This window comes from Microtus pennsylvanicus, chromosome 4, assembly GCF_037038515.1.
Source record: "Microtus pennsylvanicus isolate mMicPen1 chromosome 4, mMicPen1.hap1, whole genome shotgun sequence".
Classification (NCBI taxonomy): Eukaryota; Metazoa; Chordata; class Mammalia; order Rodentia; family Cricetidae; genus Microtus; species Microtus pennsylvanicus.
In genome coordinates this window covers 108,164,048-108,191,293 of record NC_134582.1, presented here as the reverse complement: position 1 = coordinate 108,191,293, position 27,246 = coordinate 108,164,048, and the positions used below count along the sequence as shown (strand labels likewise).

Below are 27,246 nucleotides of genomic sequence, written 5' to 3'. Positions count from 1 at the left end.
TCCGCCATTGAATACGGGCCCATCCTGGTCTCTTGAGTACTATTATTGTTACTATTGAATGATTATTCTGGCTCATGCTTTGAAATGGACAAGTGTTTCTACTGTCCTGTATCTAATCCTGAATTTTCTTTTAAGATGGGTTTCTTTTGGAGAAATCATTACTTTGAAGCATGTTTCTCATACATATATTCATTTTTTTTATTTTGCAGCCGATACCAGAAGTTGCAGAAGATTATGAAGCCTTGGTAAGAATACATCCTCTATTGATGTGATTTTATACTTTATTTACTCTGCATAATTAAGTTGTGACCTCTTATTTTATAATTATGCATCTAGATATTTTGAGTGTTTCCCCTTTTTTGTTTGATGTTCTTATAAACAACTTAGTTTTTTTCCTTTTGCTATTTACTTGTGGCAGAAAGGGTATTTTATGATTGTTACCACCAAGTGATCAAAGCTGAATTGCTGTCTTCCTTGAGCAATGATAGGCATAATTTTATGCATTACTTTAAATAAAATGTTTTCTTTTGTGGCCTATGTGACATTCAGAGCTAGAGTCTGACTTTCTTCAGTGGCTTAGAAAACAAAAGATCTCTCTATATAAAGGATTTGTACATAGAATGAAAATTGTTTAAGTCTGAAAAAATGGTTGCTCACCCATTTCCTATGTATTAAGTTGCCTGCATTACATTTATGTCTAGAGATGTTAGAAGCTACCTTTTTAAAAATAATTTTCTTTCTTATTGAGAGTTTCATACATGTGTACAATGAAATACAATCATTTGCACCCCGGATCCCCTCCAACTTTCCTGGTATGTTATTCCCAACTTGTTTCATGTTTGCTTGTAGGTATGTTTGTTTTGATAACCACTAAGTTTAATCATTGCTTCCCTGTACATACATAGAGGGTCACAATGGACCATGGTACCAGTGATCACGCCCATCAAAAAAGAATGTGTTTCTCTCCCTAGTCTCTACCAACTGCCCATAGTTCCTCAATAAGGGGAAGGGACTGAACAGTGCCTCTCCCATCTACGGCTTGATCTCGTGTGGGTCTTCTGATAATCACAGCTGCTGTGTGTTCATGAGTTTGGTAGCCATAGCGTGTCTCTAGGAGAGCATTTCACAGCACTCTCCCCCATTTTCTGCTCCTTATATTCTCTCTAGTGTCCCATTCTGTAACATTCCCTGAACATTGTTTGTGTCTGTGTGAGCACATGTGTGCACGTGTGTTTAATAAGGATGTTCCATTTAAAATTCTGTTTAATCGCATGTATATGTGTGTGTACATATGACTATATGGGGTGTGTGTGTTTGTGTGTGTGTGTCTGCTGTGGAAGCTAGAGAGGGAGTTGAATGCCCCAGAGTTGGGTTTACAGGTTGTTGTAAGCCACCAAATATGGATGTTGGGGACTGAATTTGGGTCCTCCAGAAGAACAGAAAGTACTCTTTTTTAAAAAAAATATTTATTTTATTTATTATATATACAATATTCTGTCTGTGTGTATGCCTGCAGGCCAGAAGAGGGCACCAGACCCCATTACAGATGGTTGTGAGTCACCATGTGGTTGCTGGGAATTGAACTCAGGACCTTTGGAAGAGCAGGCAATGCTCTTAACCTCTGAGCCATCTCTCCAGCCCCCAGAAAGTACTCTTAACTGTTGAGCAAGCTCTCCAGCCCTAGCATGTCCCATTTAGGACATGTTTCCATAAGGCCTTTTTATAGATCCTTGGCTGTGGTTAACCAACTCATAATCTCTCCTCCCTTATTTCCCCACTGCCAACCCTGCTTAGTCTTTTATCCCCACTATTTATTCTACACTGCTTTAAGATCACATTTATTCTACTGTCTCTCCAGTTAACACTTCTCTATTGGGAACTGGCAAGATGGCTCAGCAGTTAAGAGTGCAAACACACACTGTACACTTCCAGAGACACAAGTTTGGTTCCCAGCACTTCTTCTTGGGCAAACTCACAATTGCTTGTAACTCCAGATCTAGGGGATCTAACACCCTCTTCTGACTTTTACCAGCAGCGACACACACATGGTAGATACTCACACAGACATATACAGTGTGTACCATTAATAAATATAAATAAAAATAATTTTTTTCAAATTTTCCATTATAAGTTAGTTTTTTTAAAAAAATCTACTAAGCAGAGTATGTCCATACATGTCTAACAAACTTGCTAAAGCAGATTGAATACATTTCTGTGGTACTAAGATACCAAAAAGATATTTTCAGTTTGACCCAGAAAGCTGAAAACAGTCTCAAAATGTACACCCCCTCCCCATAAGACAGTTTCTCCGTGTAGCTTTGGATGTCCTAGAACTTGCTCTATAGACCCGGCTGGACTCAAACTTAGAGATCTGCATGCCACGGTGTTCCTGAGTGCTGAATTAAAGGTGTGGCCACCACCACCTGGCTTAACTTCAACGTTCAAGCCTCCAGACCAGTAGTTCTCAGTCTTCCTAACGCTGTGACCCTTTAATACAGTTCCTCATGTTACAGTGACCCCAACCATAAGATTATTTTTATTGTCACTTTGCAATTGTAATTTTGCTATTGAGTGTTTTCTCAGTTCTGAAGACTATTGGCAATATGCTTTTTTACCATTGGTCAGGACCCCCACAGGTTGAGAACCACTTCTCCAGACAGAATATTGTTTACCTAATTCTGTAGTATGAGTTCAGGGCAGTAATCTCTCCCACTGCTCCCACAAAGGAAGACTATTAGTTTGGAAACTTTTTGTGTATTAAATTATTATATGGTGGAATGGGATAATGTGTTTCTGCATAAGTTTCTAAGTTTTAGTTTCACACATTTTAACATAGTAGGAGTATCTAGGTAAAGCAATAGAAACCGTCTTTTGTGATATATCTTGAGCATGCCATCTTAGTTTTTAAACCCATTACTTTTAACCTACATTTAAATCTACCACACAAGGTCAGAATAATGAGGGTCATTTCTGTGGTGCAGAGGTTAAAATCAGATATATGGTAGAGTGAGGATAAAAACTTACCTTCAACCTCCTAAATTTGCTAAGTTAGTGGAATTGGGATTCTTAGCCAATACATTTTCTTCAAAAATTGCCAGCTAATTTTAACTTTTGTGTTTTTGAACCACTGAACAATGTAATGGTGTTCCTTTGTCTTTATGAACAAAAGTCTCTAACTACAACCCTGGTTCTTCTATGACAGAGTAGTGTAATCAGATTAGCACAGATGATGGAAAAATATCTTTATCAAGTGTTATAATCAAAGCATCTAGAAACTCCTGTTTGATGATACTAAAGGAAAAACATAGAAGGAATCAGTCCTTGAGGGAACAAATGGGATTCAGTGAGATTTGTGTGTTTTTAGTTTGTTGCAGAATACATGCTGGGCCCAGCAGATGAGGTAACAGAGAGCCTCAGGGTTAACCAGTTACTAGTTTGGGGACAACAGGCTGCCAGAATATTAAGGAGACTCCACGGGGTGGGGGAAAGCTCAGGTTTTGAGATATTTCATCTTTATATGACTTATTTAGGAATCTATCACACATTTCGGCAGTGTAAATGCATGTGTGTAGACTTCCAGAGAGCCTGGTTTAAAAAAGCTGAGTCCTGACTGAAAACAAAGGATTGTTCAGAGATGTGAGCTGTCTGTCACTGCAGAATGTATTTGAGCTAACCTACTAGAACAAAAGTCTGAGTTATGAAGACTGACAATCTTATTCAATATCTACTCTATCATTAATTACTATATAGAAGAAAAACATTAAGGGTGAGCCATATTTAAGAGAGGGAGAAAAGAATCCTTAGTAGAAAACTGAACCCAATAAGACCAGGTATTGATATTGGCAGGTGAAAATTCTAGAACTTTTTTTCTAATAGTAATAATAGCAGTCATAGTAGTAGTTGGTGGTGTTGGTGGTGTTTGTGTGTGTGTGTGTGGTTGTGTGATAGAGGCAAGGAATAGGGGATAAGGGAAGGCAATGGTGGTATAAATTTGAACAAAAGTCAAGTGAAAGACATTGGAAAATGTCATAATGAAACTCATTACTTTTGTACTCTATCAGAAGTTAAAATATGCTTTGAAAAATAAAATACAGAATAATAAATGAACTGTTGTGAAGTCTTAACAGAGAAATAGAAAGCATGAAATGCAAGCTGATACCGTTTATAAAGCTGAAATAGTAAAGGGCTGGAGAGATGACTCAATGATTAAGAGCACTGGCTGCTTTTCTAGAGGATCTGGGATCAATTCCCAGCACTTACATGGCAGCTCACAACAGTCTGTAACTCCAGTTGCTGGGGATCCTATGCCTTCTTCTGGTTTCCATGATCACTGCATACTACTACATAGACATCCATGCAGGTGAACAATTATATACATACAATCAAAATTTTTATTAATCTCAAACAAGTTTTAAAGTCGTTTAAAAAAACCCTAAAAAATGAAATAGTTAAAATAAAAAATTCGCTGTATGAGATCTGAAGGTGGCAAAAAATGTGACCTAGCTTTGCAGTATATATAATTATTCAGGCTAAAAAATAAAAACCTGCATAGTAAATACTTGACCTATGAAGTCACAAAAATGACTTAAATATACTTAATTAGAGCCTAAAAGGATTCTCAAGAGGAGAAAGAAGTATGGGACATAAAAATATTTGTAGATAATTACAGAAAAATTAAAATTAATGGAGATTTTATAGAGTTAATAAACTCATGAAACCCATAAAAGATGGATACAAAGGAAATTACACCTGGGAACATAATAACTTCTGAAATCCAAGCTAAAATTTAAACCTTTAGGTCAGCCTTGGAACTTACTACATTGCAGTAATAAAAATAAGAGCAAAGGGGTTCTTACTAGAAATAATGAAGACCAGAAGGCAGCATGTTAAGAAAAATATTTTTTTGAAAAAATTCTGCTATCACCAGAATTTTGCGATTGATATAATCTTCTCTGGAAATGGAGGTGAATGGAATAATCTTTTAGTTTCTAGAGGGGAGATACTAACCCAAATGCATTATATGAAATTGTCAAAGAACTAACTAAAAATAGAGCTTCTTGTCAGCATACAGTCATTGTATGAGATAAAGAGCAAGTTCTTCAAACTGAAGAGCTTGGCAGAAGATAGAAATTTGGCTCTGAGGGAAAGTATGGAGACCACTGGAAACTGTTACGTGCACAACTATATGAAGATAAAATAAAATTTACATTCTTGTTTGAAAACATGTAACTTTATAAATTGAAGTTAAAATACTGTTTTATTGTGGGATTTGTGGCCTATCATAGATTTAAAATATATAACATTAGGAGTAGTAGAACAAGAAATGGGGACATAGAAAAGTATACTCCAACAAGCTTCCTTTTGTATAATCTTCCCTGGAAGTAGACCTTAGTTTGTGTTAATAGTTCATTTTGCAATCTATAAAATCACAAGAGTTTTGTAGCTGAAAACCCAATGGAAAAAATTTAAATTGAGCTACTAAACAATATTTGTTTAACTTAAAAGCAAGGTGAGAAAGGAGAAACAGCACAAATTATAGCTAGGACAGATAGAAGCCAATTACAAATATATTTTAATCTTAACAATACAGTAAATGTAAGTGGACTTACACTTTATTTACAAGGCTAGGGTTGTCAGAACAAATAAAAAAAGATGACCCCAGATATAGAGTGTTTATAAAATATAAGAGGGGAACATACAAATTTAAAAGTTAAAATGGAAAATACTTATCATACACATGCTGATACACTGAATAATTTTATTAATATCAGGCAAAATAAGAAAGGTAATATGTTGTCAGTGAAAAAAATTATAACTAATAGTAAAAATAAATCATCACAAAACATAAAAATCAAATATATATGAATCTAATATATTCTGCAAGATTCCTGAAACAAAAAATGATAGAAGTAAATAAACCTAACCTCCTAATTGAGGCTTTTAAGTTGATTGTCTCCTAATGGATAGGAAAACAAGGTAAAATCAGTAACATAAAGATGCTGTAATTGACATTACTGAATGTTGTTCGTGAAGTGTAATGCTAAGCAACAGAAGAATACAAATCCAAGTATATGTGAAATGTTCATCATGAATGAATCTCAAAAATTTTGAAATAGTTGGAATTTTATAGATTATATTTTTTATCCCAAGGACATTTACCAGAAATGATTAATAAATAGCTAAAAAGTGAAGATGGTCAGAAATTAGAAAACATGCTTATTTATCTAAGAGTTGAGCACAATAACTTTATCAAAAGCACAAAACAATTTTAAGTGATGGTACCAAACTTTGTGTGTATGGGTGAAGTCAGTGCTTAGCAGGAAGTGTGCACTTTTAAATGCTTATACTGAAAAAATATTAAGAAAATCAGGGATAACACAAGATAGGAGGGTTTGTTGGGAAAGGATGGGAAGTCAGGGTAGAGGAGGGATTATGGGTAGGAACAGGTAGCACTAAAGGCCTTTCAAAAGCCACATGAAAACTGACTGTTGTAGAAGCTTCATAAAATAAATACATATATGAAAGGCACTTAAATGGAGTCATCGTATAATGGGAGTGGTGGTGGGATGATGGTCTAACTAAACTTCTTATGCCTCCAAATAAAACCACCAGTAATAGGAATGGGTTATAATTTTCTCGGTTATTGACCAGTGGGGCCCCATAGACACTTCCAAACACCACAGACTATCTACAAGACTTTTTGTTAACTCTCTGTAACCTTATCTGTAAGGCCCTATTGCTGAAGACAACACTTTCTTATATCATTAAATATAAAAAAATCGATCTGGTGCCCCGCTAGAAGCTTTACCCTTACTGACTAGTGTTCATGGTGCTAGAAGTTATTTTGCATGCTACTAGAGGAGAAAAGCAACCATGCAGCTACCAACGCTGAAACCTACAAGAGCTATGTGCCTGCAAGATACACTGGTGCTATAGTGGCACAGATGTTGTGGGTGTAACCAACCACTTCTTAAAATTAGATTTAAGGCCCACTCCATGACATAGAACCCCTATCTGGCACTGCTAAAGCAGCCAAGAACCTAAGACTAAAGTCTGGCGTAGGGGAAAACTCATTATTCTGCTACAGCAGTGGTTCTTCTCAGCCTTCCTAATACTATGACTATTTAATAGGGATCTGTGGTTGGTGACCTTCAACCATAAGATTATTTTTGTTGCTACTTCATAACCCTAATTTTGCTATTGTTATGAATTATAATATAAATATCTATGTTTTGGCAGTCTCTGTGAAAGGATTATTCAGCCCCAAAGGGGTCATGAACCACAAGTTGAAAATCACTTTGCTGGACTAGAAAGATGCCTCAGCGGCTAAGAGCACAGGGTGTTCTTTGAGAGGAAATGAAAAAGAAAATGCATGAAATTTATGCCCTGGCTATGGCGATTCTGTTGATCTTTTCCATATTAGGTTTCATAGTCTAAGTTGATGAGGATGACTGACCAGGTCTTTTCCTCAAGAGGGTGCCAGATCTCATTACAGATGGTTGTGAGCCACCATGTGGTTGCTAGGAATTGAACTCCGGATCTTTGGAAGAGCACATGGTGCTCTTAATGTTGATCTATTTCTTCAGCTACTCTGGTTCTTCCTGAATTCACTTCCCAGCAACCACGAAGTCCTGTTTCTAACCAAGAAGTTATTTACAATTGAATTGACGCCTTCTGTAAAAGGGAAAGTCAGTGGAATGTAACTGGTCCTGCCCATGGCCAGGAGTAGTGGGCCAATAGAAATGAACACCGTGTATTTTTTTGGGGGGGGGGGGTGACACTGGTGGTGTTTGTCTTACTGGGTTTTGTTTGTTTGTATTTTGATTTTTGGTTTTGTTTTGCTTTTGAGGACCTGTGAGAAGTTGAGGGAGAGTAAAGAATATGATCAAAATATAGTGTATAAAAGAAATTTAAAAGACAAATCAGGCATATAAATTTATACTTGGGTGAGTAGGGGACATTTGAACGTATTAAATAGAGAATAAAAATAGCAATTGATGAAAAAAGAAAGAGACAAATCATAAGGAAATTTTAAGAAAATAATTATTTGAAGATTTCTGAGAGTAAGGTCGTCACAGAGGTGAGCAGTAGGAAGAGCAGAGAGTATATCATTGCAGAGTGCTGATTTTAAGAGCAAGATGAAGGCACACTGGGAATGTTTCTCTGCTAGCAAATTTTAAGTTTTAGATAAAATGCATGAAGTCCTTATGAAATAGAAATCACTGTATGTACCTACTGTGGAAACACACGGCTTTGATCTCCTTTGAAGAATCACTTGCCTCTCAGTCATGAGGAGTTCAGCACTGGACAGCTTTCAGCTAAAGCACATTCTAGATCTATGCCAGCTTTAGGTCAAGGCTGTTATCTCCCAGCAGCCTCTAGTCATTGAGCGTGGGGAAAGTACTAGGACCTATTTTTCTGCACATGGTGGGACTCTTCCAACAGCTGCAGTTTATTCTGAAGCTTCTTATTACTCACCTGTTCTAGAATTTACCATCAGTTTGATAGGTATTTATCTCCTTCCTCTCTCAGACATCTAATCTACATTCGTTCTGCAAACTTACCATACCCAATCCTACCTTCTGCTTTATAGTTTTCTTTACTTGTGTGCAAGTGTCTGCATGAGTATGGGGTGTGCATCTCACATGTGTGTGCATGCATGTGGGGTCCAGAGGAAGACCTTGATTGCTATTCCCAGAAAGGATGTCCACTTCCTTCAAAACAAAGTCTCTCACTGGCCTGAAACTCAGTAAGTATGCTAGAATATCTGTCTGGTGCATGCAGCTCAGGGACCCTCCTGTTTCTGCTTCCCTAGCTCTGAGGTTTCACGTGCCACCCCCATAGCTAGCATTTTACACATGTAGCAGGAGCATCGTGCCCAGGTCCTTTTGCTTGCAAGATCAGCATTTTGCTGACTGATCCACTTAGGTCACAGATGTTACCTAGTTTTCTAATAATCCCCTCAGTCTCCTAACTCTATCCCAGCCTCTGCTTCTTAGAAAAGCAAAACTTATATATTAAAACTGGCTCCTGATAAATAATAGCTATATGATTTATGTACATGAACATGTAGTTCATGTTTCCTTAGGTGGTTAAGATCATTATTTAAAAAAAAAAAAAAACCTTGCCGGTGTGAAAAAATAATTACATAAGTAAATTACATCATACCTTTGTGGAAGAATTACCAAATGGATAACAAATAGAGAGGAACGGTGTGCAGCAACTTTATGTGGCATGTATCATTCCACAAATATTTACATTTGACAATACAGGAATTAAAATTTATGAACCAGGATAGGCAGTGGTGGTGCATACCTTTAAACTCTGAACTCAGGAGTCAGAGGCAGGTGGATCTCTGTGAGTTCAAGGTCAGCCTGGTCTACAAAGTGACGTCCAGGACAGCCAGGGCTACACAGAGAAACCTTGTCTCAAAACAAACAAACAAACAAAAAACAGACAAACAAAAATTATAGACCAGTCTTCCAGTGAAAAGAGGTACAGAAGACCTCAGCAAGGTATTAACAGAGAACCAAGCATTGCATAAAAGACTAATGCATCTTGATGGATACCAGTCCTAAGTCAAGAATGTTATCCCTCAGCAGCCTTTCATATGTGGAGGGAACATAGTTAATTCCTATTTTCAGTTTGATTTAATTGAAAACTACCTGGACAATAAAAAACTATATTATTCTCTCTCTGTGTCTCTCTGCCTCTGTGTTTTGTGTGCATGCATGCATGTTTGAATATGTGTATGTAAATAATGTCATTTCCAAACAGAAGTACGAGTGGGGATGGGAGGGACACTATTCCAAGAGACTGAGAGCCCAATGAAATAGAAAGGAAACTGCTAGCGTAGTTATCCATTTTCTTCACCCCCCTTTTCTGCGCACATGCACGCACACACACACACACACACACACACACACACACACACACACACACCACCCCTTTTTTCTTTGCCATCCTGAGGTAAACAACCTCTGATGATGGCTGACATGTGTAGAACTATGAGCCGGTGTAATGCTCTCCTCCTGCAGATTGCTTTATCGTATATTTACCAAAGAGTCTAACATCCTGACCCGTGTGACTTATGCAAGAAACAGCTTAACATTTGAAAATTAGTGTTCAGCTTTTAACAAACACATGAGCGATCAGATAAAGTAATTATTTTATAGAGAACAAGACCATAAACCCAATATTCATTCATGTTAAAAGCTCTCAGCAGAAAGAACTACATCAACTTGATAAAAAAAACCCATCTATTATAAAAAAAACATCAAACTAATGACAGAAAATCTAATGTTTTCTTATCTTCACAATTAGCAAGAAGACAAATACGTTTTCTTCCTGTACTTCCACTTGGCAGAGTTCTGTATGAGTTGTTACTGTTTGTGAAAAGCCAAGAAAGAAGTTAAAAGACATAGTATCAGAAAGGCATGAAATTATCTCCATGCATAGAAGACCCAATTATGTAGAAAATTCTAGCAAAGCTACAGAGAGCCTGGCAGGTGTGGTAATGACATCCACCAAGGTCTTGAGATATAATAGATCTGTATAAAATATTGTGTTCTTTCTTGTTTACAGCAAACAAATAGGAGTGACATTATAGTTTCCATTCATAGAGTATCAAAATGAGAAAAGGGAAAATTCTTATGAATAAATTCAACCCAAATGGGCAGTATGTGTTCACTGAAAAATGAAAGCATTGCTAAGTGCCATTAAAGACTTAAATCAAGGGGGAAAGACCATTTTATGGATTGACAAACAATACTGAAGATACTAATTCTCTACAAATTCTAGTTTAATGCTATACAAATCACTGAAAAAAAATGAGGGCCTGTGAGATGTCTCACTGGGTAAGGGAACTTTTTTTCAGTCCCTGAAACTAATGGTGAAAGCAGAGAACTAGCTCCTGCAAGTTGTCCTTTGACCTCTGTCATGCTTTGACCTCTGTATGTGTGCTATGAAATGTGCGTGCACACGCACATGTACACACGCACACACATACACACACACACCACAAGCAACCAAACCAAAAAATAAAATTCCCTCAAACTACATATATAATAAATAAAAAAATGTTAAAAAATAAAAACAAAACAAATGAGAAAATTCTAAAATTTTAGTTGAAACATGTTATGGCTAGAATAGCCAAAATAGTCAATAATAAAATCAGAGGCTTGCATAAGGTGTCCATAAGATTCACTGTAAGACTGGTTATCAGGACAGTATGATATTGACCTAAGGAAGACAGGCAGGTAGGCCAATAGAAATATAACCAATTTAAAAGTTCAGGAAAGAAGTCATGAGCGTGCCTACTGATACAAATGAAATTGATTCTGGAGGATAAGTAGACTGTCAATTTAGGGATTTAGGTATATACAACTTCCAACGTAGATAAATGTTACCCATATTTGATAGAAAGTACGTGGAAGCCTAAACAGGGGACTCTAGCCTGTGACAATTAAGGAACTATTTGCTACTGTTCACGAATAGCTTAACAAGTTTTCCTTATGTTCATCATTTCTCTGGTTCTTTATTGGGCACACTATCCTAAGAAAACATTTGGAAGGCCTTAACTTTTACAAAATTAGCAGCTTAAGTTTACACGCTTGTTTTTAGATTGGCTGCGTTTTGCTGGAATGAAGGTTTCATCTACAAGTTGATGAGAAACATTTATTTGAATCATTCCAGCACACATGGTTTGTCAGCTGGGAGAGTCGCTGTCGTCTAGCACGTGCAGTTTGTGGCAGTCACTACTGCAAAATTTTTAGCCTAACGCGCGCGCACACGCACACACATACACACACTAAAATATGTTCTGGAATGTACCACGTGGTTTCTTTCTATTTGTCATTCTTTTAAGGCTTGATCCTCCACTCAGCATTGATTTCAAAAGTAGAACCTGGGCTTTCGTCTTTCCTCTGTGGAGTCTGAGGCACTCCCGCAGGAGTGGAAGTAAATATTGACATCAGCATTCAATAAAAGCTGCTATCTCCACTTCATTCAAAGAAACTCTTTTGATTTAAAATAGAATAAAAATTTAGCATGGTATCTTTTCCTTGCAGCTGAAGTTTTGTAGTTTAATTGTGAAAAAGTCTTTATGGAAACATACTATGTCACTTAGCAATTAGCCATAATGACTTTTATGTTATTTTTGAAATATATGTATAACCATATGCTATAAGGTGTATTGTGTGCATGTGTGTTGTATAGTGTACCAAATAGCACACATAGTACACTACTATGTTAACATCAAATGCTTTAGGAGGACATTGTGTGATTCTATCAGTCAGTCATCTAGCTATTGCTTTAGTGAATGGGCCAATTCTGAACCAAGAGCATCGTGATAGGCACATAATGAGATACAGCCTTTCTGTTCTTGTTGGTCATCAGTGTTGATGATGACTGACAAGTTCAGAGCTTGCTATCTGCTGCCTGGGAATTTCTGCTCTTTCTCCTTAATAGTTATTCAGATTGAAGTCTTAGACAGCTCAGTTTGGAGATTCAGAAACCAGCACACTTCTCTCCATCCATCTTCCTTTCCTAGGACTTGAAGCCTGTTGAGGAATCTGTAGAGCTCTTGAACATTCTAAGGAAGAATGATTATCTCCCTAAGGCCATTTGGAATGAGATTACAGCTGGGGAGCTGAGTCATTTTGGCCTGTAGATCCCTTTAGAAGGAATATATATGGTTTTTCTGTAGTTTTTAAAGGACCTAATGAAGACAAATGTTGAACTTAAGGCCATGGATACTCCCAGGCTCAGGTAGCTGACAGGAAAGGAAGGGTTGAGCTAGCAGTGCATGCTTTCCTGGGCTACTCTTGTTCTTTGGTTGATTCTTCTATTGAGTCACCAAGTCAGACATTTTGGTGCCGAGCAGAGGCTAGGATGGATCCTTCTATGAGAGATGTGGCAGACCCTTTTATGTCCGTGAACCTTTAGCACATGGTATAAGCCACTGCCAGATTGTTCTATGCCTTGTAATCAAATAAACAAAATAGCCAGTATTACTTCTGAACAATACGTACATTATAATGTTTTCCCAGCAATACAGATACCTACCCAGTCTAGTAATAAAATAAATACTACTAATTGAATGTGTTACTTGCTTTTTATATCCTAAAGCATTTTTCTCTTTTAGGGGCCGATAATGGATTTTTCACATGACTTATTGTATTTAGGGATACTTCTACAGTTTTATTTAACCTCCCTTGGTTCTTTTCTCTCTTTTTAAAAGCCTGTTTTCTACTCATTCTAGTTTTTTGCTCTTTCCAATAATGCATTTTCTGTATGGAGTTTTTTTGAGGCATGATCCTTTGATGCCACCTAGGGGCACCTGAGAGATCGGGGATCCTTGTGCTGTTCCTGCTTCTAAGAACAGGCTATATTTTACACAGTGGGGCGTGTAGTGTGTGAAACCCTGAGCTTCAGTTGTTTCTCGGAATACTTCCTTTATGTGGTGGCATTAGCCATCCCTCGTCTGCTGCTCACTGTTCTCCGTACCGTTTGAAGGGCAGGCACATTAGCTGGCTTCTCTTTTCTAAATCACTTCTGGGGTCGGGACCGCGCTATCGTCATAAGAACTCCCTCCTCACTTGCTTTTAATAAGTGAAGAAACTGAAGCCAGGATGGTGGGATCACTTGCTATATAGAACTGGAGGCCCAACCTTTACCACATGACTTGAGGCCACCTAACTGTTTCTTTTTAGCGAGTCTCTTCCTCTTTATTGTCCTGTGAGAGTCACTGCCATTTTGGTGGGATCCTTTCAGCACGGTGGCTTCCAAGACGAAAGCTGCTTTTTAAAGTGGACTGAGCAGAACGGCAGCAGGGAGGGGTGTGGGGACGAGGCTGTAGATGAGCCGCGAACCTCTTTTTTTTTTTTTTACTGTATTAGTTGAAAATAGGGAACTTTAACTGAATTCTGTTATGGGACTTGGAAATGGAGAACTAATATGATGTGTTATTCTGTAAATGTGAAGTCTGAACAACCAACTAAAACCAAGTGTGGGAATTCACATTACTATACAATGTAGTAGAGAAGTCACGTGTAGCATTCTGTGATGGTTTCTTTGGTGAGATAGCTCACTGTGGCAGGAACACGGAATTGAGCACGAACTCCTTCTTGTGCCAGAAAAAGGACAAGAACAGGGCCTCACTGCCCTCCCTCTTCAGGAGCATAACCCCAGTGATGTAACGACAGCTCATTAGGTCCTATCTCTCCTGGTGACAAACTCAGCCCCATGTGCACAATAAAGCATAGGTCATGACTACATTAAAATGCTTTGTAGAGTACGTGTGACATCTCCTATAAATATGGGTTCTGTAGATTGACAACATGTGATGTCTTCCACAAAGATGGGTTCTATAGACAGACAGGCTCACAATAAGAGTCCAGGGGCCTCTTCAGTACTTATCTGTGAGCACAAGAACTTCCATGCCTCCCACATACAGACATTCCTTAAAACCCAATGGCTAAAGATAAAATCCTAGCTAAGTTAAAACAAGTGAGTTTACTTATATGTGTATATACATGCAAGCATAGAGAGCAGTGATTCTCAATATTCTTTTTTAAAAATATTTATTTATTATGTATACAATAGTCTGTGTGTATGCCTGCAGGCCAGAAGAGGGCACCAGACCTCATTACAGATGGTTGTGAGCCACCATGTGGTTGCTGGGAATTAAACTCAGGACCTTTGGAAGAGCAGGCAATGCTCTTAACCACTGAGCCATCTCTCCAGCCCCTCTCAATATTCTTAATGCTTTGACCCTAGTGACCCCAGCCATTAAATTGTTTTGCTGCTACTTCATAACTATAAATTTGTAACTGTTATAAATCCTAATGTGAATATCTGATATGTGACTCTAAAGGGGTTGAGAATCACTGGTATAGAGCACATGAATGCTGTTTTGAGATTTCTTTTGACTTATTTGTATACATGGGTTTATGCTCATGTGTGGATAAGAGCCTGTGGAGGCAGAAGAGGGCTTTGGATTCCTCAGGAGCTGAAATTCCACTACACGTGGTTGTGAGTCACCCAACATGGGTGCTGGGAACTGAACTCTTGGCCCTCTTCAGGGGCAGCAGGAGTGCTTAACCCCTGAGCCATCTTTTCATTGCCTTTGAATCCTGTCTCAAGGGCTAGTGCTGCAGGGAGCCCACCAGAGATGGCCACACAGACACAGTTTGTAGCCAGCGGCCTACACTCGGGTATTTGGACCTATATGAAGCCCTGAACATTTAGACCAAGGGGTTTTAAAGGCAAAACTCATATCTCGTTGTCTTGCTCAACATCTGGGGGTGGGGGCGGGATTTGCACAAGCAAGCATTTTAAAAGAAGCTAAGATAAGCTGCTGGTAGGGGGGCTCTGTGCAAGCAAGCAGCAAGAATATAAGATGGAAGAAGAGTTGCATTGTCTTGGCCTGTCACATTAGTATTCTTAGCATAATTGTTTTTAAGTTTTCTTCCTGATTCCTGTGGCCCATACATTTCCTCTTTTAATTCATCTGTTGTTTGCTGAGAAGTCACTTAAGCTAACCTGAACACTTTTACCCTTCACACTCGGTCAAGTGCTCTGTCTGCATCTTGTGGTTACATAGCAATTATCCAGCTTCCCCATGAAGTAAACAGAGTCTCAGAGCAGTCAAGTGAATTGGCCAATGTGACCCAGCTCTCCAAAGTGTGGCCCGCATAAGGCAAACCTGTCCAGTCACTGACTCTGCTTGGTTGTTTTAGGTTTCTGCCCTTTCCCACAATGTGTATATGAGTATTTCCTGTTAGTGTCTGGCTTCTTATCCCTATGGTCTTTGATCATTTGACTTTCCTAAACCATCTCATGTTTACATCTTTCCTGGTGCTCATATTAGGGTCAGTGACTCTGATGTCTCTTGTTTTGCAGCTTTGGAGACATGTTGTCCTTCACTTTGACAGCCTTTGTGGAGCTCATGGACCATGGCATCGTGTCATGGGATACATTCTCAGTGGCATTCATAAAGAAGGTAATGTAGTCTGTGCTTTCCTAAGCTCAACACTGTTCCTTTTCTCTGCATCGTGGGTGCTTTATAATTGCTTCCTTTAGTTCTTTATGTCGAAAGATGGAATGATTTTGGTAGTATTATTATATGGGGAACAGGGCCCCCGAATGCTGTATGAAAACTGTATTTTGATCCCCACAGAGATCATAAATGGTAGCATGTGAGAACCTAGAGTTAAGGAGAAATCAAAGTTCTCTGCTTCAATAAGTGCACGGTGTAGCTACAGATCTTAAGACCTAAGCATGTGACAGAGATTGGGTTAACTGGGAATGTTATGGACTTCTCAGATCTTACAGTCCACTTTCAGGGACACACCTCCTAATCCTTTCCAAGCAGTTCATCAACTGGCGACGAAGCATGCATATATAAAAGCCTATCGGGACCATTTTCATTCAGACCATCCTACTTGCTTGAGGGCTAATGTTACTGGTTTTTCCATTTGATGTTCTTCTTGGAAAACTACTTTAAATAAGGCAGGAAAGAAACTCTGGAACAGGGTGTTGGCAGTGGACGCCCTGCAGATCCCATGTCTGCAGGACATTGCACTGTTATTTAAGGTAAGAGCTAATTGGAAGCTAAGGGGCTTATTGATATATTTCTAAATATTTCCTGTCATACGTCTATGAACTCAGGTTGGAAAAGTTAAAGAGGATCACAGCATTGCCAGTTTGACCGAATTGCTAAAAAGAAGCTACTATAGATGATATAATCAAAAGCATATTCCTGTGTCAGAAAGCGTTCAGCTGGTGGTGGCAGGCGCTGTAGGCAATATATTTTGAGACTAGAACATGAATTGCCATGCCTTGTCTTCCTAGAATAAGCTCTAGAGAAACAAATCTACACATAAAGGAACTGGGTTTTCTAGAATTTTATACTTAATTTTTTTTAACAGTTTCTGAATTTATAGTAGGCCTTGTTTCCAATCCAAATGTCCTGTTCATCACGTGCCAGAGATTCTCTCGGGAGCGATGACACCGTTTGAGTGGGAGCTCCCGGCAGTCACGTCTGCTCAGTGGCATTAGCTGTCACGGTTCTCACTGTTGTTATGGGCACTGTTGTCATTGTCATCATCATTGTCTTCTTCCTGCTTCTCCTTCTCTTCATCCTCCTCCTCCTCCTCCTTCTCCTCCTCCTCCTCCTCCTCCTCCTCCTCCTCCTCCTCCTCCTCCTCCTCCTCCTCTTCCTCCTCCTTCTCCTCCTCCTCCTCCTCCTCCTCCTCTTCCTCCTCCTTCTCCTCCTCCTCCTCCTCCTCCTCCTCCTCCTCCTCCTCCTCCTCCTCCTTCTCCTCCTCCTTCTCTTGTGCAGCTAAACCTAGCTTCTTTTTATGAGGAGTGAGGACAGTGATTTGGAGGTCGGCAGGGTCATGGTGAAGGGGAATCTCCTTGGTGGCATGGGCCAGAGTTCTTTCTCCTTAGCTACATCTGTGGTGGTTTCCTATCTGACCCTGACTGCTGTGCTTCCCTCCCTGGTCTTCCCAGCAGACTTCAGGGATTCTTGCTTCTATATGACCCACCTCCAAGCCAGAGAAGCAATTATTTTTAAAAGAAAATTTTAGAAGTTGAAAAATGAAAGAAAAGTTGCAGGAACATGGTGAAACTTGATTTGAATATATTTTCAAGTAGAATGCTCCTTGTTAGGAGTAAGGAATAACAAAGTCTTGTTTTTTTAAATGATGTGAGTTAAGTGTTCACAGGCAATGGAAGTAATTGAGTTTTCTAACTAGCCAGAGAAACATTTATTTTTTTTTTAAATCTTTGAAGTTAAAAAACTGAAGGAACATGGTGAAACTTGATTTAAATGTATCTTCAAGTAAAATGCTCCTTGTCAGGAGTCAGCAATAACAAAGCTTTGTTTCTTTAAATGATGTGAGTTAAGTGTTCAGAGACAATGGAAGTAATTGAGTTTTCTAACTAGTTATGATGATTCCAGTTCCCTTGAAATTAAATTTGAAATCACATTTAAACTAAGGATGCAAAAGCTAATTGTCTTGGCATTTTAAATCAAAACTGAAGTATTTTTAGCAGCAGCGTATTTTATAAATTCTTCTTCTAATTTCCATTGCATTGCTTCTTAGATAAGAGAATTTGTAAAACAACAGAAAACTACTCACGTTGTAGAAAGTCAACTCCCTTTTATTCATTAGCGGGGCCAAATTCAACATTGTGAGCACCTGGATTTGTGTGCGGGGACCTTTTCTAAAAAGAGATATATCTCAATAAAACCTAGGTAAAAACCACACAAAGCTGCTTCTCCCTGTGGTTTCCAATGCCAAATTCACGCACCAGTTTGCAGAAACAGCTTTGCCTTGCTAACCTTTGCCTCTTTTCCTGTGACTTTATCTTTGTCAGCGTGGCTCTGGGTTCTAGTTTGCAAACTGCTGCAGCAGATCTCATTTTACAAAGCTCAGATACGTCTCCATCCTGTACTGACGTGTATAATGTGGTTGCCTTGCAAAGACTTGATACTTAGAGAAAGAGTGGGCAACCATCAGAAAGGAAGGAAAGAATAGAACATTCAGTGTTAGGAGTTGGTTTCCTCCTAGCCACATAAAATATCAGTGTTTTGTCTTGGAGAGAAAACCTCATACAGAAGCTCCTAAGACCTGGCTCACCTTACAGATACTTTTCATGCTGCTGCAGACATTCAAGCATCTTCTTCTTTGACCCAATGAGTTTTGCCTTTTGGAACCTGGAGAGATTTTTGAGCCCCTGCAAATTTGACAGTGCAGCTTCCTGATAACTATGGATGGCTTTTTAAAGTTTGAATAGCATTCAAGACATTTGAAACCTAAAAAGTATTTTTGCTACCATTGGTTTATATTACTGTTGATGTCCCTTAGATTGTGTGTGTGTGTGATGGGCTGGTGGGGTTGTACACTCTTGTGTGGGTGTATGTGCTTGTGTGTTGTGGTGAGGTCAGAAGTCATCTTTGAGTGTTGGTCCTCTGGAGCCATTTATCTCAGACTTTTAGACAAAGACTTGAAGCTTACCAATTATGCCAGGCCAGCAAGCCTCAGGGATCCACCTGCTTCCCTTTCCCAGTGATAAGATGACAGGCCCACACCGTTACACTTGACCTTTCACATGGGTCCTGGAGATCAAACATAGGGCCTTATGCTTGCCAGACAAGCACTTTTCCAACTGAGCCTGCAGCCTTGCCCCTTAGCATTTTAAAAGTTACTCAAATATTCCTCTCACTTACTGATTTGCATAAATGAGTGGCATGAGGAAAGCTGAATGCATACTTATTACAAACTCGTCCAGTGTCACTGCCTTCTGGATACAAACTTGCCTTCACCAGTCTGTGCTGTGCCTGCCTGAGCTGCATCACCTGCCTTGGTGAAGGCTCAGTGATACATGGGAGAGGCTGAAAGGTACAGGAAGTGTTGTTAATCTAGAATTTAACCTGGTGATCTGTAAGCTCCTCTCTCTGTTTTCTCATCTGTAGTTTACAAACTGGGCACTGAGGATGTTTGTACGTTCCCTAAGGACTTTGTCTCTAGCTTCCTGGAAGAAGACAGTCATTGCATTTGCTTAGATCACTCCCTACTGAAAGTATTGAGACATTTCAAAGTCTGGCTCCAGCCCCTGCTAGGTAACAACACAGGGAAGAGGCCAGTTTTAAAGCTTGGCTGATGTTTCCATCAGCTCTGTGTGAGTACTCTGATAAACTGGGCACACACTTCCTACCAGGCCTGTTCCCAACTCTGGGCTTATGTAAAATGCTCTTTAGGTGAAATGTTTTAGGGTTGCATAAATGGTTGTTACTCTGTGTCAAAGGAGAGGTGATTTCATAGAAAAGAATGATAAAGAGTATAAATGAAGGTGAACAGTTAGTTCCTAGATGAGAAATACGGAGGCATGGCACCTAAAAGCGAAGTATGGGTGACAAAGCTAATGCCTTAATGAAAGCAAAGATCATAGGTGACCCCCACTCTGTCCCGTTGTGTGAGGAGAGAATTAATGTTCTGCAAAGAGTTGAAAACCTATCTTAAGAAGGTATACTTCATCTTAGAAAACATTTGTGAGTACCAATGGAATATTTTGAGGAAGTAATTATTGTCAGAGGCTGTTTATGGAAGTAAGTGGTAAATTTCCATTTAATGAAAAAGTTGGCCAGGTTCTAGAGAGATGGCTGAACAGCTAAGAAACTGGGTGCTCTTCTACAGGACTTGGATTCAGTTCCCAGGACCCACGCTGCTGCTCACAACCAGGAGATCTGACTCCCTGCCTGGCCTCTGTGGGCACCAGGTACATAAGTGGTGCATAGACATCAACACTGTGAGGGCAGCTGGGCTTTTGTCAGAAACACTGGACTTGAAGGAAGAGAGATGGTGTGCACATGGTGGATTTTGTAGATTGTAACAGATGTGAGAATTGCGGCAAGAGCATGCCAGGGACAGTAAACACGTTCGAGCGAGAGGAACTGAGATGGTCTTTTAAGGATCTTAAAATCCCCGCACACTTCCTGCAGTTCATGCTATAAAAACAGTGTGTGGTGTGTTAAACCTCATGGCGCTGAACTGCTTCCTTGCTTCCTGTTGCCACATGGATCTGGCGGGAGAGTCAGCCAAGACCCCATCCCTGCCTCACCACTGGCCCTCACGCGGAAACCATGGCATGGCAGCCGGAAACTGCCAGGGCACCTTTGTATGGAAGTTCAGGATTGGAAGGGTTTGAGGGGAAAGGGGTATATAGGGCACGGCACAAAGGGAGAAACTGGTGTTGACAGAGGGAGCCCAGAGTCGACTGTCATAGAACTAAGCCAGGCAGCTTTGAAGCCATCCTTGTGTTGATGTCATTAACAGTCTTTAGTAGGAGCTGTCAACAGACAGCAGTAACTTTTAATGAGGTCTTCACAATAAAACCTTTATGGTGCTCATGTGTTAGGATTGCTATGAGCCGTTATTCTAACCCTCTGCTTTGCTTCCCTCTTATATTGTGATTTATTGTATTTAGGTTTTTGCTGACTGATTTCTTAGAGACTATGTTTTACATACTAGACTCTTTTCCTAGCACTTCTAATTTCAGTGACTTCTGTTTGCTACATCTAGCATGATTCAAGAGAAAGGTTTAATTTAGCCACAGGAAATTGAAAGCATAAGAATATATATATATATATATATATATATATATATATATATATATATATATATATTATTATTATTATTATTTAAGAATAGCCAGAAGAGTGGGCAGGTGCAGAACTTTACTGGTGAAATTATATTGGCAAGCATGATTTGTGTGAGCACCTTAAGAACGTAGCAGGAACACAGTAAGAACATTAAAGTCACGGGTCTGGATTATGTGGCTAAAGGAGCAATTTAGGACATGGGGAAGAGTGGCCATCGGCAAAGTTGAGATTGCTCTTTTAGACAAGAGGCCTCATCATGAGTCTGTTTTTGAAAGTGGAACATCAGAATATCAACCCTGGTAGGATGGTCCTTAGAAGAGGCAGTCAGTCATTGCTAAGTCATAAAAAAATTGCTGCATTGTGCGATGACTCATGGACATTGTTAGTTCCACGTGTTTCTTGGTTTTTTGCAGTAGATTGCATCCACAGGGCCTTGTTCTTCACTGAGCTCCCTGATTCCTGTAGTTGCTCCCTTCTGGACTTCTTTGTTTGGCTTACCACCCATGCACGGGTAGTCATTTGTGCCCTAATTTTGTTTTTCAGATAGCAAGCTTTGTGAACAAGTCTGCCATAGACATCTCAATCCTGCAGAGGTCCTTGGCCATTTTGGAGTCAATGGTTCTCAACAGCCATGATCTCTACCAGAAGGTAGCCCAGGAGATCACCATCGGCCAACTCATTCCTCATCTTCAGGGGTAAGCACGCTAGGCACTCTTGTGCCGTGTTTCTGGAGGACAATCACTCGGATGGCTTGATAAACACTGTGTGTTGGTTTAGTTACACGCACAAAAAGCTTTGGCTTGGTACCAAACCAGGTGCTCCTCTTATCCGTCATCACACTGCGATGGCACAGTGACTCTGTGCTCCACATCTGCAGTCCCCGGTGCCTAGACCGTGGGACACACTCAGCTCTGGTGAATTTTGAGAGACATCGATTGAGTTGTCCTTCTTAGAAGACGTACTAGGATCATTTCTAGTTTAGGGTCTCAACAGTCTGCCCTACCTATAGAATATTTTCTGTTGCACAGGGACTATTTTTATGATTACCTTGGCATTTTAAGTAGCATTTTCTTTTAGATTTAATTTTTAAAATACATTTTTTTGAGAATTTCATACAATGTGTTTGGATTATATTCATTCTCTTCCCCCAGCTCCTCTCAGGTCTTCTCCACTTGCTATCCATCCCACTTCATCTTCTGTCTCTCCGAGTCTAGATCTGCTTTCCTCTTCCCTTCATGGTCCGTCTCTACTTTCCTGGCTTCTGTAGTTACTCCAGATTAATATGTGTTGAAACCTAATGATTTGGAGCTAGGATCCATATATGAGAAAGCACATGAGGCGTTTGTCCTTTTGAGTCTGGGTTACCGTTACTAGGGATATTTAAAGGGAGGCTTCTTTCACCATTAAAATGATGAATGAATAAAACACATGCATTTTATTGCTTAAAAGCCTAATTAGGGTGTGGAAGTTAGACAGTTACCCTCAAGTCCTGCAGTCTTTGGGGCTTTCCGCATTTTTCTACTTTTTGGTAAACTAGAAGGGTGCCTCTGAAGAGAACCCTGAGGGGTACTCTGTTGTGTAATGTGGCTTGTTATATTTAAATACTGGTCGCTTCTGGTGCAAGAAAACATTGTGAGCTAACTCACACAAGAAGGGAGTTAGGAGGTCATGAAGATGCCTTGTAGAGACCGGAAATGATTTAAGGAGATGTGTTTTAGGAAATACTTTGCCCGGCATCAAGGGGACCTGGCTCCCAAGGTCTCTCACCTCTGTTATCTCCGACGTTCTATCGTATTTGCTTATTCTTAAGAATTAGCCTAACCGGACCATGGGGGATGGTGGTTCAAGAGCAATGTAAGGGTCAGTCCAGCAGTTTTCTACACACTGAAGATGCTGACGTACGTTTATAGCATAACCCACAAAAGTACAGTAGATGTTAATTTATTTGGAAGTACGGGGACGAGCAGAATTTCAAACTTAAGTCAGAGAAGCTGTGGACTGGCCCCTGTGACTCAGCTCACTCCCCAGAAGGACAGTTCTGTATGCATCCTCCCTGAAAATGACACTGGTTCGCTGTCTCTGAATGTGAACTTCCCTGTTCGAAATTTTATTTCTGAATCTCAGGGCCACAAATGTTCATTTGCAGTGCAGTTCACTACAAAAAAAAAAAAAAAGGAGCCTGTTGTTCACTACGTGCTGTGCTAAGCATGGAGGTGCAGTTTCTAATTTTGTCTTCTGTACAGCAACCCTAGGAAATAGCATCTTCCCTAAGTGCAGCTCTGAAGCTCGTGGTTTCTGCCTTGAGCCCTTATTTCCTGCTGCCACTTGGCTTCCCCCAGATCTTTGCTTCCTTTGGAATTTCTGTTCTCTTCCCAGTGAAAAGCAAACTTTTACAATAAAAATGCCAACACTTGGGGCTGGAGAGATGGCTCGGCGGTTAAGAGCACTGACTGCTCTTCCCGAGGACCCGGGTTCGAATCCCAGTGCCCACATGGCAGCTCACAACTGTCTGAAAATCCAGTTCCAGGGGATCTGACATCTTCACACCAATGCATATAAAATAAAGCTAAATAAACCATAAAAAAATTTTTAAAAAAAAGTCAACACTTATTGTTATTACAAGGATTCTGTTTGTCAACTACTTTATAGGATATATAACATTGCCATGGGAACAAAACTGTTTCCTTTTAGATAAGCCCAGGAATGTTGAGACATCTACAGCTGCTCCCTCACGTGTATCAGACATTGAACAGAAAATTACACACACACACACACACACACACACACACACACACACACACAACACCCCTTACACTATCTGGTACTTGATAAAGAAAGCAGAGTCAGGCAACTAGCCTCATGAACTGGTCTCCTTTGATCACCTAGTAGAATAGTAGCTGAGCTTCTGCTCTGTCCAGCCCAGGCATGCTGGGAATGCATTGCCAGTGCTACCTACATTTTCTAGGCACCACCTTTCTCATTGGTGAAGGACTGCGGTGTTAGTGTGATACTTTGCCTTCCCATGGGCTGACTCAGGGCTAGCCTCTTCTCATTTCCTGTGTTGTTTGGGTTGTTCCAGGACAGATCAAGAAATCCAGACTTACACTATTGCTGTAATCAACGCGCTTTTCCTGAAGGCCCCTGATGAGAGGAGGCAGGTGAGTGACAGTTCTCTAGTCCCCAGGCTGTGATGAGGATTGGGGCTGGGAACTCTCCTCGAAGACATGATTTCTTCTTCCCCTCTGTAAGCTGTCTGAAGGTGGGCGCTACAGAGCAGCCATGCTATGCAGGTTGGACACGGGAGGAGAAAGTAGTTGAAGATGCATAAATGCTTGGCTGGGGAGGAACACTAAGAGTGTGGCAGCAAGAAAGTCTTTTCCTGTGAAGTGTGATCCAGGGTACAGGCTGGGAAAATGAAGACGGAGAAGCAGTGTGATCCGGGGCATAGGCTGGGAGCATGAAGAAGCAGAAGCATTGCTGCTGTGGTAGAGTCAGATGTGGAAGCCCCTGGAATCTGTCATTATCATTGGATGGTCAGTGGGATCCCCATTTGCTTGTGGGTGCTTTACTTGGCCCAAGTCATGGGTAGAGAAGCAGGTGAGAATGAAAAGGGACTCCTAGATTGCTCACTGGCTGAGATCACCGCTTTCAAATGTCAGGGAACTCTCTGCTTGGTGATGTGCTTCTCCGGGTTTGTGAATGTGGCTGGGAGACCATTAAAAGGAGGAACACTTCAACTATACCCATATAAAACTAATCATTGGATGCTTTCCTTGGTCTATAGTTTTTGTTATTTAAATGAAGAAAGGACCATTGCTGAGGCAGATTTGGGGAAAGTGGCATTTTGCCATCTTGGATTCTAGCTCAGACTTCAGAGCGCTTTTCTGTTTAGCAACATTCTCTTCTTTGAAAGCCTGGGTGGAAGGATGCCTCTTCCTATCTCTAGAAAGGCCGTCAAGAGTTCCACAGCACTGTCAAGACCTTGTTTCAGGAAGATAGAAAGGCAACGTGCTCCTGAATTTATTTTATTTTTTTGTTTCCTAGGGTTTTAAACTGTAGCCTGTAAATGTGATAGATTCTGACTTAACTTGAAGGTGAACTTGGCAGGTTGGAGTGGAGTTGTGGGTGGGGTGCACTCTTGTTTGCTGAACTCAGGATAAGTCCCAAGCAGCCTGGGAAGAAGGTATATCACCGACCGTGCATTAGAGGAACATTGTCCCTTCGCCATACAATCAAGGACTTCCAACAAAACCACATGATTCCTGAGTTACAAACTTGCATTCCGGTCTGAACTCTTAGAAGTTCATGGACATTTTAGACCAGGGTAAACGGAAGTGAGAGTGTATGACTGCCCAAGGCCTATCTCTGTTTTTTTCTTGGATCTTTGGAGTTGGACTTGAGTAAAATGCATATACCTTATGTTATTTTGTATCCTATACTGAACACCATTGTTGCCTTATTGAATTGAATTCTCTGATCTTGGGCAAACAAGAAATCAGATATCAATCTGTTCTGATTTCAGGTCATTGATAATAATGGAAATAAAAACAAATAGTGGAAATATGATGGAAATAAAAACAAATTAGGTATGGATTATGTGAATCCTTTTTTGAAATTATTCAAATGGGAATCACACACATTTTTACCAAACATTGTTATGGTAGTAACAAACCATCACAAAATATAGATTAATAACCTTAAGTCATTTAATAAACCAATCAATGTAACGGTATAATCCAGCAGAAATCTGCAGACTATTATACGACTAGCTAGTATTTGAAATAAATTAGCAATAAGGTCTTTATCTTCTATGCAGAGTTAATGTTGACTCTATAAGTCATTGAATTTAAGACTTGCTCATCAGAACAGGGGAAGTACTATGGATTTTAAATGTAAAATAATACCTGAGTGAGTTAGGAGAGCAAACCTAGAAGATCAATACCCACGTTCATGATGACCCTACTTTTGGATGCTCAGTGGAGGCTTGTAAAATGGTAATTACCCTAACTGCTTACCTGGGTTGCCGTGGATTGTATCGACAGCTGAGGGTGAACACCTTTATCTGAATTTGACCTTAAATGCACAATAGCATTTGAGCTGGTCTAAATTGATATTGGTAGTGTTTCTAGTATCATTTTCACATTAAGGGAAAAGCATGTTATTTCCATTTTACAAATGAGGAAACTGAGGCTCCAAGGGAGGAAAGACCCTGACCAGTGACTGGTGGTCACCACAGTGGTGAGAGCCAGAGCTGGGAGCCCCGCCTCCTACTCGCTTTTAACAGCGAAGAAACGGGAGTCTCCCACAGTAGAGGCTTCCCAGACATCACGAGGAAATAAGGTCTGCTTTCTCATTCCAATTAAACTATTAGCTAAGTGTTTGTGCTTTCAATTTTTACAGAATACTCCCTTTAAAAAATCGATGATTAAGCCTAGGGCATTGGATCAATTCTGCTACAGTCAACATCTTTGCCTTTGATGCCTCTTTCCTGCTTGGGGGCCAGACATGGTCAGAGCACTCCATTATCAGGATTTTTTTTTTATTTTCTAAATGTATGCAATGAATTTGGAATAACTAAGCTTTGGTGTCTTCCTTGGGGTAGTGGTTGTCCTGTCCCTCCCCTTGGGGAATCCTTTCTTTTCTTTTTCCTTCCTTCCTTCTTTCCTTTTTTTTTTTTTGTTGATCTTTTTGAGACAGCGTTTCTCTGTGTAACAGTCCTGACTATCCTTGAACTCACTGAGATCTGCCTGCTTCTGCCTCCTAAATGCTGGGATTAAAGACATGTGCCACCACCGCCCCACGGGGAATCCTTTTTTGCTGCACAGATGAAGGGAATTTGTGCTTTGGTTTTGTCAGGGAAGAGGCGTGACTGCTTGCTGGGCAAGTGGATCTTTTTCTTTGCTTGCTGTTTTAATGGAAGACGTGTTGAGAAGATGTCTTCCAAGTTTTTCTACAAATACATAATGGTTTTATAAGAATTATTTGAAAATGTCTTTTATGTAACACATTCAGAAAAGACAAATTCAAACTGCAGAAGACTGAAAGGTCCCAGGGTGGCCCCCTGCAGCTCCCAC

General features: G+C 40.0%; 1 protein-coding gene across 8 annotated transcripts in view; it reads left to right on the top strand.

Moving 5' to 3' along the window:
• The window catches only part of Elmo1 (engulfment and cell motility 1), a 532,076-nt gene that overhangs the window by 175,368 nt on the left and 329,462 nt on the right, over positions 1 to 27,246 (top strand). For all 8 annotated transcript variants that reach the window (XM_075970127.1, XM_075970130.1, XM_075970129.1 and 5 more), the window contains 4 exons: positions 210 to 245; positions 15,904 to 16,003; positions 21,716 to 21,867; positions 24,252 to 24,330. In XM_075970127.1, the coding sequence (XP_075826242.1) occupies positions 210 to 245; positions 15,904 to 16,003; positions 21,716 to 21,867; positions 24,252 to 24,330 (367 nt within the window). The remainder of the gene's footprint in view (positions 1 to 209; positions 246 to 15,903; positions 16,004 to 21,715; positions 21,868 to 24,251; positions 24,331 to 27,246) is intronic.